Below are 14,768 nucleotides of genomic sequence, written 5' to 3' on the forward strand. Positions count from 1 at the left end.
CTGAGGGAGCAGAGAGGACACAGGCACACTGAGGGAGCAGCAGAGAAGATAGAGGCACATTGAGAGAGCAGTGAGGTTACAGGCATACTGAGGGATCAGTGAGGATACAGGCAGCCACACTGAGAGAGCAGTGAGGTTACAGGCATACTGAGGGATCAGTGAGGATACAGGCAGCCACACCGAGGGAGCAATGAGGACACAGGCACACTGAGGGAGCACTGAGGACACAGGCACACTGAGGGAGCAGAGAGGACACAGGCACACTGAGGGATCAGTGAGGACACAGGCATACTGAGGGATCAGTGAGGATACAGGCACACTGAGGGATCAGTGAGGATACAGGCACACTGAGGGAGCAGTGAGAACACAGGCATACTGAGGGATCAGTGAGGACACAGGCACACTGAGGTATCAGTGAGAATACAGGCACACTGAGGGAGCCGTGATGATACAGGCACACCGAGGGAGCAGTGAGGACACATGCACACTGAGGGAGCACTGAGGACACAGGCACACTGAGGGAGCAGAGAGGACACAGGCACACTGAGGGAGCAGCAGAGAAGATAGAGGCACATTGAGAGAGCAGTGAGGTTACAGGCATACTGAGGGATCAGTGAGGATACAGGCAGCCACACTGAGAGAGCAGTGAGGTTACAGGCATACTGAGGGATCAGTGAGGATACAGGCAGCCACACCGAGGGAGCAATGAGGACACAGGCACACTGAGGGAGCACTGAGGACACAGGCACACTGAGGGAGCAGAGAGGACACAGGCACACTGAGGGATCAGTGAGGACACAGGCACACTGAGGGAGCAGCAGAGAAGATAGAGGCACACTGAGGGAGCAGCGAGGTTACAGGCATACTGAGGAATCAGTGAGGATACAGGCAGCCACACTGAGGGAGCAGTGAGGATACAGGCACACTGAGGGATCAGTGATGATACAGGCACACTGAGGGAGCAGTGAGGATACAGGCACACTGAGGGATCAGTGATGATACAGGCACACTGAGGGAGCAGTGAGGACACAGGCACACTGAGGGATCAGTGAGGAAACAGGCACACTGATGGAGCAGTGAGAATAGGCAATTACTAATGGATAGAAGTGCAGCGTAGGATCCATGCCAATCAAAACGTATAAGTAGAGAATTGAGCTCACCATGCTGTGGCTGCGTGCATGGACTGAACTGCAGTGCTGGACCAGCACAGCTTTTAATCTTAACCCAATAGGTTTTTTATTGTGCACTTGCTCATTTGCTTCCTTGGATGGTATTCCTGCAGCACACTTTGCAGAAGACTGAAATGAAAATTGTTAGACTGTGCTTCAAGCTTCATTGACATTCACTCTCCTCTGCTTTCCACTACTCCATCTCATGAACCACCTATCCCAGAGATAATCTGTCAGGACTTAGTTGTTTAATTACCAAATTGTGAGCATTGCCAACAAATGGAGGCATGTATTTAAATCAATTGTACTATCCAGTCCCTTTGTGAAAAATGGTCATGACATCTACATACTATCACACAACTACTGTATTCATTGTAATGACAGAACACACGTATTCTGCTCAGTCCCTCACTGATGAATAGCCTTTTCTCAGTTTGGCTATTTGACAGATGGTTAAGGATCAAGTACATTGCTGTAGGTCTGGAGTTCCTATTACAGCACTGAGATCTATTGAGCTCAAAATTACTGTGGTAAGAGATATTTTTGAAGTTTTGAACCAATTTAATTACTTAACAATACTTGACACTGAAGTTGTTTACAGGGTAATTGATCACAATGAGATTGGAAATTTACCAATTGCCTTTTAACAGGATGATGACCCCTTGTGAGGCAGCAGGATGGTTCATTTCACAGTGTGAGACTGAGTTGGGACTTCCAGTCTGTCCAGCAAACTTGCAATGTATGTGTGAAAGTTCAACTTCTAAACATTCTCTCTGCTTTTCCAAGGTAATGGGTTGGATGCTCCTTCTGTCTGACATATTAGCATTGTCTGCTATTAAACAATATTTTGCAAAAACTAAATGCCCGCATCTCATTTGTTTCTTTTATTTCTGTTCTTCCTGTTTAACAGCACATGGAAGTTCTTAAGTATTGTCTGAATCCCATGCCCCATGATTGGTACAATAAAATTAGTCACTTCAGTAAAGCCTCTAAAACATTTACCTATCTTACATCGTGGATGATGGGGTGCTTTGATTGTTCCAAACATAAAATATTTAGGCTGTGTGTTCGACTGAGTTAATGGATGACCAGAACCACCAAAGCTATCTTTTACATTTCTCTCTCTCCCACACAAAGGCAATGACCATTTGTTGGAGTGGGGGGGTTCACCAGTTACTGGTTACCCATGAGATCTTGATTTTTGAGACATAACAATAAGAGAGGGAGAAAATAATTCCCTGTGGTGACAACATACTTCAACTCATATTCAATTAAAAGAAATTATCTTTTTACTTTGCCTCACACTTGCATTTGTAACATGAATCAGACAACTTCACTGATCAGAGAAGTCTCTGGTTATTGTGTGGCATTGTATAGAAAAGCAGCTATTTAACACATTCTGAATATATTACTACCAGTCCCCGCTGGTGTCTCTGTACCCGCCATTTCCTTGCCCCCCCCCCAGCCTTGGAACCCAGCCCTCCCCAGCAAATGCACTGCCCTGCCAGCAGCAGGATGCCATGCCTGGCTGATATTGCATCTATGGAACTTAAACGAGGAGGTAGCTTGGTGCAAAATCACCTCTGACCACCAGGTATGGCTTCCTAGCTCTGGGAAGGGAGAAGGTAATGTAGAAGGTCAGGGAGGGGTACAGTCTAATGTCTGAAAGTTAATAATGAAGACTGGACAGGGCAATTGACTTCAGTTCAATTCTGATCTTTCCTGACCTGCAGAATCTTCTGGGGAAGCTCCTCTTGGTCAGCCCCAAGTTCCCGTGTCCTGTTCTCACGTCTAACTGGAACAGTTGGCAGTACAATCTTGAAGCTAAGCTCTCCTGCTTCCAACATTCATAACTACATAGAGGGGCCTCTGCTTCGGTGCACCCGGAGATGGCATTGACAGCATTCACAGCCTTAGCCTTGTGACACCTTGTTACCTACCAATCCCCCTGCCAGTGGAATCAGTTGCTCCCTGCTTACCATGGCAAAACTAGTTGTAGTTGTGAACATCTTCGTTCAGTCTTTCATTAATCTCCTTCACTCTTAAAGACAACCTCTCCAGTCATCTCACAGAACTGAGCTTTGCACATTTGCGTATCTGAATTCCAAATTCATTTTTCAGTCAGCCAAACTTGTCAACTGGCCTCATTAGTCACTGCGGCCGTCACTGCAAGGCTAGCCGTTGTTACTCATCCTAATTGCCCTTGAGATTGGCTTTCCAGAATATTTCAGCAGGCAGCTCTGAGTTAACCACATTGTTGTGGATCTGCAGACAGATTCAGCTCGCTAAAGGACATTAGTAACCGGAGTGTTCTTAAAACAATAGTTACATGGTTGCCATTCACCACACTTTTCAGTTCAGATTTTATTAAATTCAAATTTCACCACCTACCATGGCAGTACCCATGTCCCCAGACCACCCTGGATTAACCATCCAAAGATAATACTGCTTTGCCTCGATGTGTAACAAATAGCAGGTTCACTGCTACTCTGAAAATTCAAGCTTTTCCATCATCAAAAGCTTTACGTAGGCCTTTATGTATACAACATAGAACATTATAGCGTAGTACAAGCCCTTCAGCCCTCGATGATGCGCTGACCTGTGAAACCAATCCAAAGCCCATCAGTTAGCAAATTTATGGTCCAAACCGCTAAATCACCCACAATTCCGTATTTTCTGCAATAGTCTACCGTGCAGCTTTAACAAAGACCTTGAACTTAGGAGCATCTTGGTCAATGTAGCTCTTGCCACTGAGATTACCATTTGATTGTTATAAATGTGGATGAAGTCACTGCAGGAAGTACCACATTTCTGGTCCTGGGTTCCATATCATAAGAAACCCACTGTATAAGGCAGCATAGTGGCTCATTGGTTAACACTGCTGCCTCACAACACTAGGAACCAGGGTTTGCTTCTATCCTTGGGCGACAGTCTATGTGGAGTCTGCACATTCCCCCCGTGTCTGCATTGGTTTCCTCCGGGTGCTCTGGTTTCCTCCCATAGTCCAAAGATGTGCAGGCTAGGTGAATTGGACATGCCAAATTGCCCACAGTGTCCAGGGATGTGCAGGCTAGGTGACTGGTCATGGGAAATGGGGAAATGCAGGGATTGGGTAGGGCTGTGGGTCTGGGTGGGATGCTCTTCAGAGGGTTGGTGCAGACTTGAGGGGCCAAATGGCATGCTTCCCCACAGTTGGGATTCTATGCAAAGCACATCAAACTTACAGTAAAGGGGGGGGAAAGTCAGTTAGACCGGATTCATTAGGAAAGCTCAAGAACATTGGCATTTAACACATTTTCTGGACCTTGTTTTCAGCAGATCACCCACAACTCCACCCAAACCAATCTCATTTATGAGCGATTGTTGAGTAGCAGCTATTCATATTTTTACATTTGTCACATAAAGTTGCTTAACACTAAGTCCATCATCTACAAAATACACGTCAGGAGCATAATGGAATAGCTTCCACTTGCCTGGATGAGGGCAGCTCCAACAACATTCAAGAAACTTGACATGATTCAAGACAAAAAAAAATGAGCTGACTGGCATCCCAGTCATCACCTTAAACATTCACTCCCTCCAACATTGACAGTCATGGAATCATAGAATCCTTACAGTATGGAAACAGGCCCTTCAGCCCAACAAGCCCACACTGACCCTCCGAAACGTAACCCACCCAGACCCATTCCCCTACCCTATATTTACCCCTGACTAATGAACCTAACCTACACATCCCTGAACACTATGGACAATTCAGCATGGCCAATTCACCTGACCTGCACACCTTTGGATGGTGGGAGGCAACTGGAGAACCTGGAGGAAACCCACGCAGATACGGGGAGAATGTGCAAACTTCACACAATTGCCCGAGGTTGGAATCAAACTTGGGTCCCTGTTGCTATGAGGCAGCAGTGCTGACCGCTGAGCCACTGTGCTGCCCCATGTCACTGCAGTGTACATTAGCTGCAAGATTCACTGCAGAAACTCATGATGGCTATTTCAACAGCACCTTCAAATCAGCAACCTCTACAACTGCGAAGGACAAGAGCAATAGATAGAGAGGAGCATCATCACCACCTGCAAGTTCCCCTCCAAGCCATTCACTATCCTGACTGGAAAATATACCATTTTTCTTTCAAAGTCTCTGTGTCGAAGTCCTGGACTTCCCTCCCTAACACCACTGCGAGTGTCCCTACACGCCAAGGACTACGGAGGTTCAAGGAGGGGGCTCAAAGGCAATTAGGGATGGGGAATAAATGCTTAATTACCACCAGCCACATCATACGAATGAATAACCAGAACGAATGCTAAGATCAATAAATGTATCATTAAAATTAAAATCTGGTGTGAAGCTGTATCAAATAATAGTTCAGAGAAGGGTTCATGCCCGAAACGTCGATTCTCCTGCTCTTTGGATGCTGCCTGACCTGCTGCGCTTTTCCAGCAACACATTTTCAGCTCTGATCTCCAGCATCTGCAGTCCTCACTTTCTCCTCAAAAAATAGTTCCTCATCATTAGGACCATTGATAGAACCACATCAACAGAACTGGCTTCCAGCAAATGAAGATCATTCTTTTTTGTTTGATCATCACCATGTTTATTCTTGGGAAAAATACTGATTTGTTCACGGCACCTCACCTAGAATACACCGAACCAGCAGCAGTGCAGACCTGATGTAGAGCTCCCTCTTCTCTGCTCTGCACAGAATCATAACCTCCAGCATCTTCATTATGACATTTGGTCTCACATTCCTATTCCCCCACGAAAACAATTCCCCACTGGCTGAGGTTGTCTTTCCAGTCCTATATGTGGTTGCCCACTTACACAAAATGCCACTCACCTTTAAACCTCTGCATGTAAGGTCTAAACTCCTCCATTGTGTAGGCCTCATCCACACCTGTGAGGGAAACTGCACCATCCACCCCAGAGCGTGGGCCATCCCAGAGTTCTCGGTTCTGATTCCTTCTTTGCACAAATAAGACAGCCTTGTGAGAAGGGAGGCTCTTTCCAGGAATATTGTGGAGCAACAGTATGCTGTCTGGCTCCTGAAAGCCACAGAGGTAGAGGAAATTTGTGTTCTGGTGGAAGGGAAAGGGGATGTCATTTGTCATGTAGTAAGTGGGATGAGACAGCAGAATGATGGCATGGTCAGAAGTCCCCAAGCTCTCGGCCTTTTCGTGGATCAGGCTCAGCAGTTTATGTCGACGGAGGGCATATTCCACCTGTGACAAGCCGGGGGTGACCTCACCTGTTAATGATACAGAAATACAGTCACATTCTCTGAAATATCACAGCTTCTTGAAGCGCTTTTCATAGAAATAAAACATGTTAGAACTTTATGGAGGTGAGGGAGGGAGAACAAGGTGACCATTCTTCCATCTCAGATCAACTATCAGCTGGATTTTCAGCATAATTTTAATTTTGAGAACTGACATTTCCTTTTCTATGAGCAATTCTCCTGATTAATCCAAATCCCATCATATCAGTTGAAATGAATAGCACAGATGAACTTACAACAATGTATCTTTATATAGTACCTTTAATGTAATCAAACATTCAAAGAGAAGCCTTGGGTGACTATCTGTTTGGAGTTTGCACATTCTCCTCGTGTCTGCGTGAGTTTCCTCTGGGTGCTCCGGTTTCCTCCCATACAAAGATGTACGGGCTGGGGGAATTGGCCATGCTAAATTGCGCATACTGTCCAAGGATGTGTAGATTAGGTGAATTGGTCAGGGGTAAATATAGGGCAGGGTGAATAGGTCTGGATGGGTTTCTCTTTCGAGGGTCGGTATAGACCTGTTGGGCCAAAGGGCCTGTTTCCACACTGTAGGGAATCTATGATTCTATAATTGTTGCACAAAAGCATTATAAAACAAAATGTGACCCTCAGCAAGGTAGGAGATAGTTGGTGCTATGATTGGTCAAAGAAGTAGTTTTTAAAAATGTGTTTTAAAGGAGGAAAGTGAGACTGAGGTGCAACAGGTGTAGTGAGGGAATTCCAGAACTTGGCAACTGAAGGTGCAGTCACTGATGATGAAGCAAGTATGATTGGAAATGCACACAGGGCCAGAAATAGAGGAGCAGAGTTATATTCAAGGTTAAGCTTGACATAATTTTGATTGACAAGAGAGTTAAGGGTGACAGGGAGAATATTGGAGTCAAAGCCAGATCATTTCAGCCTACTCCTTCTCCTAAGTTGCACATTTTACATTCAATCATACTTTTCAAAAGGGAACATGTTAAGAAGAAAAAATAAACAGGGCTTACGAGGAAAGGGCAGAGGATTGGGAATAACTAAATTGCTCTTTTAAAGAATGAGCAAAGACACAGAGTCCAACTCATCCATGCTGACGAGATATTCTAACCTAATCTAGTCCCATTTGCCAGCACATGGCCCATATCCCTCTAAACCCTACCTATTCATATACTCACCTAGATGCCTTTTAAATGTTACAATTGTCCCAGCCTCCACTACTTCCCCTGGAAGATCATTCAATACACACAACACTGTGCATGAAAAAGTTGCCCCTTAGGTCCCTTTTACATCTTTCCACTGTCACCCTAAAACTATGCCCTCTAGTTCTGGACTCCCTCACCCCAGGGAAAAGGCTTTCTCTATTTATCCTATCCATGCCCCTCATGATTTTATAAACCTCTACAAGGTCACCCCTCAGCTTCTGATGCTCCAGAGAACACTGCCCCAGCCTATTCAGCCTCTCCCTAATAGCCTCCTCCTGCGATGTACCTTTGATACTATTAAATCAGATTGTCCTTAATTTCCACCAATAAAGCCAGTGTTAATGTAGGCTTTTCCAAACCTCCAGGCCTATAACATCTGAAATCAGCAAGGAACAAACATGAACAAGCAAGAAGCTGAATTGCTTGGACTTTGTGGACTCATTTGTCTAGATTTGGAAGCTGATGTCCAACAAATACTCCTTCATCAATCACTCATTTTTTTCAATGACTTCATACCTGTTTTAAGGAGATGGGGGTGTGTGAAGGGGCTAGGCTGACCGAGATAGCGAGGGGGAAGGTTCTTCTGTCCTGAAGATATAATGGAAAATCTCTTGTGGAAGCAAATACTGCATCCTGAAGAATAGAAAGTACATTTAACATTAAAAACCAGAGAGTCACAGAGTTGTACAGCACAGAAACAGACCCTTTGGTCAACTCGTCCATGCCAACCAGATATCCTAAACTAATCTGGTCCCATTAGCCAGCACTTTGTCCCATATCCCTCTAAACCCTTTGTATTCATATACCCATCCACATGCCTTTTAAATATTGTAATTGTACCATCCTCCACTACGTCTTTTGAAAATCTTCACACTAGATTCACACACCTACTAATGGGAATCCAAGGCCAAACTATCTCCTGTTCTGACAAATGGCCATAGACCAGAAACATATAATGTTTTCCTTTTCTCTACAGACGCTGGGTACAATTTCCAGCACTTTCTGTTCTTATTTGAAACAATTGCAAGTGCTTCTTGAAGGGGGCTTATGAAAGAATAAGATTTTTAAAAAAATTTATAGTTTAAAAAGTTCGCTTGCATTGGCTATTGGCTTCTCAGACTCATTTGCAATGTAGGCTTTCACCATACCCACAAGTCCCTACACTCCTTCCATCAACTCAATTCAAAATTATTTTTTTTAATTCAGTAGCTTTAACGTGACTTAAGCTTCCTAGATAATGTTGGACGTTTATCCAGATGTTAATCAACGTGTTCCTCTTGACAACTTGAGTATCTAACCTTGAATCTTGAGATTCTTTAAAGCGGTACTGATGTTTCTTAATGTTTTGACAAACATGATTAACTATATGTCAGTTAGCACCATTTATAAACACTGCACATAAAATTATATGAACAACATCTATCTCCAATGTGGCCTCAGAAAGCCACTTCAGGTCAAAGACATTGCTCTAGCCCTTCACAGCTTTGTCGCGTTGTGATGACGAAATGGCGAGCTTCCCGCCTTCCATTGGTCGAGAATTACGCAATCTCGTAAAACGATTGGTTAATGAGGAGCTAACCGCCGCAGCCGAGATTATGGGTGGTCTCGACACTGCCTAGTTTTTCAAACTCTTCGCTCAGGAAAGATGGCTGGAAGGGTTTTAAAGTAGAATAAAAAAAAACGAACAGTAAGGAATTGATATCAGAGGTTGGTTTGGGTAGTTTCATGATCAACCCAGGATTTGTAAACAGGCCGTGGTCCGGGTAACAATTTCCAGAAGGTTCCTGAAGGCACGTTCGGAAGCGGCTCTGCGCATGCGTGCGGAGGGGGCGGGAGTAGAGGAGAGCTGCAGCGCGCAGTAACTCAGCCAGCATGGACCCGCAGAAACTTCGGGATCTTAGCGCCTTTGTGCAGCTTTGCAAAGGGAATCCGGCCGTGTTGCATATGCCCGAGTTGCGTTTCTTTCGGGAATGGCTGGAAAGGTAAAGATTTCATGAGTGGCACGGGAGGGGGCGTGAGTAGTGTTTTGGAAGAGGGGAGGGGGCGTAGATAGTGTGTGGTGGGGGAGGGGATGTGGGCAGTGTGCTGGGGGAGCAGAGGGGGTGTGGGTAGTATGTGGAGGGGGAGGGGATGGGGCATGAACTGGGGGCGAAGGTGGGGATGGTTAGGTGTAGAATGTATTCAGAATGTAGTTGTAAAGCTGAGGGACAGTCTGAAAAAATCTTTCAGCTTCCTGCAGAATTGATTTTATACCAGGATTGTGTTTTCAAATCAGAGTTCACCACTTTCTTTGTATATTTGAGCTCCACCAATAAATCTTAAAACTTCACAGTTCAGGGTATTTGCTTCACGTGCAGCGCCATTCCCTCTGTAACTGGAACCTCCAAGTATTTTAGGAATTTGTGACACAGCAGGTGTGCAACAGCTAACACCAACCAACTTTGGTTGCATGGTGGATTGGATAATCATTCACCTGCTTTTGTGTAGTGGAGTCTGGATTTCGACAAACAAGCTGGGCAGGTTCCATTCATTTTAGACATGTGACACTGTGCCTTGTAATACACACACAGTTCTGCTGAAACCATATTGCTGTACGTGTATCAGACAAGTGTGCTTCAACAAGTGGTAGTCTTTCTTTATTTTGGAAAAAAAGTGACTGAAAAGTAACCTTCAAGTTATTGAATGTGCAGAAGATGTTTACACTTGTGCTCAGGGCCAGGATTGCCCCCAAAATGTTGACGTCCCTAATAAATCCAATATAGGATTCAGGAGAAATCGATGTGAGTTGCAAGAATGTGGGACATGTGACTAAGTGAAGTAGTTTAGATGAAGAGCATGCGCACATACCAGGAAAGCTAGAAAACATGTGAAAGATAAAGAAAGAGAAAGGTATGTTAATTGGATTTGAGGTGCACAGTGTGCAGGATAAATGCTATAGCAGCAATAATCTATTGGGGTGAATGGCTGTTCTGTGTTGAGAATATTGAAAGTGTTCGGCTGAAGGGAAAAAAATGGAAATTAGGCCAATTATGGTAGTAAATCTGTAAAATTTGCGACTTTAGGTGATTGAAACTAGTTAAGAGATCAAATTAACCTGACCTAAGATCTCTTCTGTATTTGTAACATGTCTAGCTTGCTTGGAAATATTAATGACCTCAGGTCATTCATAGGTCGGCGCAACATCGAGGGCTGAAGGGCCTGTTCTGCACTGTATTGTTCTATGTTCAGCTCACTAAACTTGAATCAAATCACCAAGTTTATGCTGCTTTGAAGCATACTGGCTTGGGCTTAGAGTTATGTACATTGCTAACAGGTTTTAAACTAGAATCCAATGTTGGACTCATCTTCTGTACCTTTTTCAAAGCCTCTATCCATGTGAGAGTATTGAGGCTGAGGAGAGTACTTGATGAAGCCTAATGTAGGTTTATATATATGTAGCACAAAATGGTGTCCTTTGTTTTGTAAATTGCCCTGTGTGCTCAGCTCATTTGCTTTAGATTCATCGTATTAATTGTGGGCATTTAGAGGCAATGCATTGTAGTATGTCTTTCTTTCACTAGAGGTTCAGCTCTGTTACCTCTGGGGTATATGTTTATTTATCATTATGCTAACCTCTGTATTACTAAATTGACCATTTTATACCAAATATGAGTCTGTTCCCCAACACATCGAGATCATGTATTGCTAAAAAAAATACATTTTGTCAAAGTCTTTAACTTTCACTCATCAAGGCAGTTTGCAAGAATGTCATTTGGAAAAAGAAGTCCTGAGATTTCAACTCAGTGACTGAAAGAATTATGACTTTGTGCCAAACTGTATTGATATGACTGGAAAAGGAACTTGCAGTTGCTGGTCTCAATCACCATTTGTTATTGCAATTCTAGACATTAGCAGTCATAGTTTTGCACGATGCTGTTGAAGTGAGTTCTAGCAATGCATCTTTGTGGCGACACTGATAGTGGAGGAAATGCATGTTGAAGTGATGAGCAGGTTGCCTCTCATTCAATTTACTTTGTTCTGATGGTGTTGAGTGCCTTGATTTCTACTGGACCCACGTTCATCCAGACAATGAGGATTGTTTTTGCCACACCCTTGTTTACGATGTTGTAGATTGGTCAGGCTTTGAGGATTCAGTTGGTGAATTACTGCATGATGCCCAGCCTTTGACCTGATCCTGGAGCCACATTGACTGACTTGCTTATCCTGTTACAACCAGGATGCGCTCTTTCATTAATTATTTAACTGATCTAATAACGTTTAGGTTTCCTAGAAATGTCTGCTTTTAAACATTGAAATATATCTGTTTAGGGATTATTTATTCTTTTGAGAGTATTGATAGGCTGTTTGAATTTGCATGTATATACTATCAGCATTGAGTGGAAATAAAAAATTTACTTTGAAAGAGGAGCTACTTTAGTTGTAAGGGGCTACTTTTGTCTAAGTAGTAGTGTCAGAGGAATGACATTCTATTAAGTTGCACCAACAGTTTGTCTTCAGTGGAGTCAAAATATCATTGTTTATTAATAAATCTAAACGGATTAGCAAATGAATTCAGGAGAAAGTGAGGACTGCAGACGCTGGAGTCAGCTTAAAAATACGTTGCTGGAAAAGCACAGCAGGTCAGGCAGCATCAAAGGAACAGGAGAATCGATGTTTCGGGCATAAGCCCTTCTTCAGGAATGAGGAGGGTGTGCCAAGCAGGCTAAGATAAAAGGTAGGGAGGAGGGACTTGGGGGAGGGGCGTTGGGAATCTGATAGGTGGAAGGAGATTAAGGTGAGGGTGATTGGCCGGAGAGGGGGTGGGGGCGGAGAGGTCGGGAAGAAGATTGCAGGTCAAGAAGGCGGTGCTGAGTCTGAGGATTGGGACTGAGATAAGGTGAGGGGAGGGGAAATGAGAAAGCTGGAGAAATCTGCATTCATCCCTTGTGGTTGGAGGGTTCCTAGGCAGAAGATGAGGCGCTCTTCCTCTTGGCGTCGTGTTGCCATGGTCTGGCGATGGAGAAGACCAAGGACCTGCAAGTCCTTGGCGGAGTGGGAGGGGGAGTTAAAGTGTTCAGCCACGGGGCGGTTGGGTTGGTTGGTGCGGGTGTCCCAGAGGTATGCACTGAAACGTTTCGCAGGTTCTTGGCCTCCTCCATCGCCATACCATGGCAACACGACGCCAAGAGGAAGAGCGCCTCATCTTCTGCCTAGGAACCCTCCAACCACAAGAGATGAATGCAGATTTCTCCAGCTTTCTCATTTCTCCTCTCCCCCCCCCCCCCCCCCAGTCCCAACCCTGAGACTCAGCACCACCTTCTTGACCTGCAATCTTCTTCCCGACCTCTCCGCCCCCACCCCCTCTCCGGCCTATCACCCTCACCTTAACCTCCTTCCACCTATCATATTCCTGCTCCCCTCCCCCAAGTCCCTCCTCCCTACCTTTTTATCTTAGCCTGCTTGGCACACCCTCCTCATTCTCGAAGAAGGGCTTATGCCCGAAACGTCGATTCTCCTGTTCCTTTAATGCTGCCTGACCTGCTGTGCCTTTTCAGCAACACATTTTTTAGCAAATGAATTTAGTATATTAAAGTTCCTACTGTTCATTGAAAGAGAGTGACTTTTTAAAGCATCTCATTAGTAGAAGGTTGATAATGTGGAACCATTTGTAACATGAATTTTGTAATGAGTTTGAAAAACAAGTGTCTGCTCTGACAGCTGGGTCTGTTATAATTTTAGCATGGTACATTAATAGCAGGTTGTATACCCATTATCCTAAATTGTGTTGGTGTGCTTCCTACGCTGAACAGAATTTTATTGAGCTGATTTCCATAGACAGTAGTCATCTTGTGCTTTCCAAATGGGTAGTTTATTATGTGGAGTTTGCACATTCTCCCCGTGTCTGCATGGGTTTCCTCTGGGTGCTTAGGTTTCCTCCTGCAATCCAGAAATGTGCAGGTCAGATGAATTGGCCATGCTAAATTGCTCATAGTGTTAGGTGCATTAGTCAGGGGGTAAATGTAGAGTAGGGGAATGGATCTGGTGGGTTACTGTTCGGAGGGTCGGTGTGGACTTAGATTAGATTAGATTACCTACAGTGTGGAAACAGGCCCTTCGGCCCAACAAGTTCACACCGACCTGCCGAAGCGCAACCCACCCATACCCCTACATTTACCCCTTACCTAACACTACGGGCAATTTAGCATGGCCAATTCACCTGACCCGCACATCTTTGGACTATGGGAGGAAACTGGAGCACCCGGAGGAAACCCACGCAGGCACGGGGAGAACGTGCAAACTCCACACAGTCAGTCGCCTGAGTCGGGAATTGAACCCAGGTCTCAGGCGCTGTGAGGCAGCAGTGCTAACCACTGTGCCACCAAATTCCTGCAGTTTTTGAGCTCAGAGTTCTACATGGATGTATGCAGTTTTTGAGCAAAGTACAATGTAACTCTACAAGTACAAATTCACCACACAAAATGTGTGTGCATATGAGTCTTTGTCTGTGTGTGTGTGTCTGTCTGTCTGGGGTGGGGGGTAGTGATTGAGTGTGTGTGGGGGGGGGGGGGTGTGGTGAGTGCAGTGTCTTAAGTCTGTAAGGGGGTGCGTGTGTGGGTGTCTGTGTGCGCGTTGGTGCGCACGCACACACTCTCGCACACCCCCCACCCCAGACAGACAGACACACACAGACTGACAAAGACCCATATGCACGCACATATTTTGTGTGGTGAATTGGTATTGCACAGTGATTCTAATCTAATAAGTGAGATAACAATCTAAACATCATGGCATAGACAGAGAACACAGAGGGCTAACACCTTCAACATATTGTCTAGCTATCACCATTGTTAGCAGCTAACCCGAGAATGCAACTTTTAAAAGAAGGGTTTTGTGATTTACGCATGAAAGAAGTGAAACTATCATTGTATTCTAACAGATGAAAGTCTTAACAAACAATCAATTTTTCAAATGTATAATTTCAGGTACATCACACTGCAGATATTTGCTATAAATTCTGTTACAATCTAGCCCTCCACAATCACCTGATGAAGGAGCGTCGCTCTGAAAGCTAGTGTGCTTCCAATTAAACCTGTTGGACTATAACCTGATGTTGTGATTTTTAACTTTGTACACCCCAGTCCAACACTGGCATCTCCAAA

At 44.6% G+C, this 14,768-nt stretch overlaps 2 protein-coding genes across 2 annotated transcripts in view; one reads left to right on the plus strand and one right to left on the minus strand.

Annotated features, from left to right (window-relative positions):
* The window catches only part of xpnpep3 (X-prolyl aminopeptidase 3, mitochondrial), a 39,910-nt gene extending 30,811 nt beyond the window's left edge, over positions 1-9,099 (minus strand). Inside the window, exons 1-3 of the mRNA XM_060849407.1 lie at positions 8,928-9,099; positions 8,146-8,262; positions 6,011-6,418 (exon numbers count right to left, since the gene is read on the minus strand). Of these exons, the coding sequence (XP_060705390.1) occupies positions 6,011-6,418; positions 8,146-8,262; positions 8,928-8,985 (583 nt within the window). The 5' untranslated portion in view covers positions 8,986-9,099. The remainder of the gene's footprint in view (positions 1-6,010; positions 6,419-8,145; positions 8,263-8,927) is intronic.
* A 327-nt stretch (positions 9,100-9,426) lies between these two features.
* Positions 9,427-14,768, plus strand: part of st13 (ST13 Hsp70 interacting protein) — a 50,512-nt gene continuing 45,170 nt past the window's right edge. Inside the window, exon 1 of the mRNA XM_060849673.1 lies at positions 9,427-9,611. Coding sequence (XP_060705656.1) covers positions 9,502-9,611 — 110 coding nt within the window. The 5' untranslated portion in view covers positions 9,427-9,501. The remainder of the gene's footprint in view (positions 9,612-14,768) is intronic.

Source organism: Hemiscyllium ocellatum, chromosome 33 (assembly GCF_020745735.1).
Source record: "Hemiscyllium ocellatum isolate sHemOce1 chromosome 33, sHemOce1.pat.X.cur, whole genome shotgun sequence".
NCBI classification, from domain to species: Eukaryota; Metazoa; Chordata; class Chondrichthyes; order Orectolobiformes; family Hemiscylliidae; genus Hemiscyllium; species Hemiscyllium ocellatum.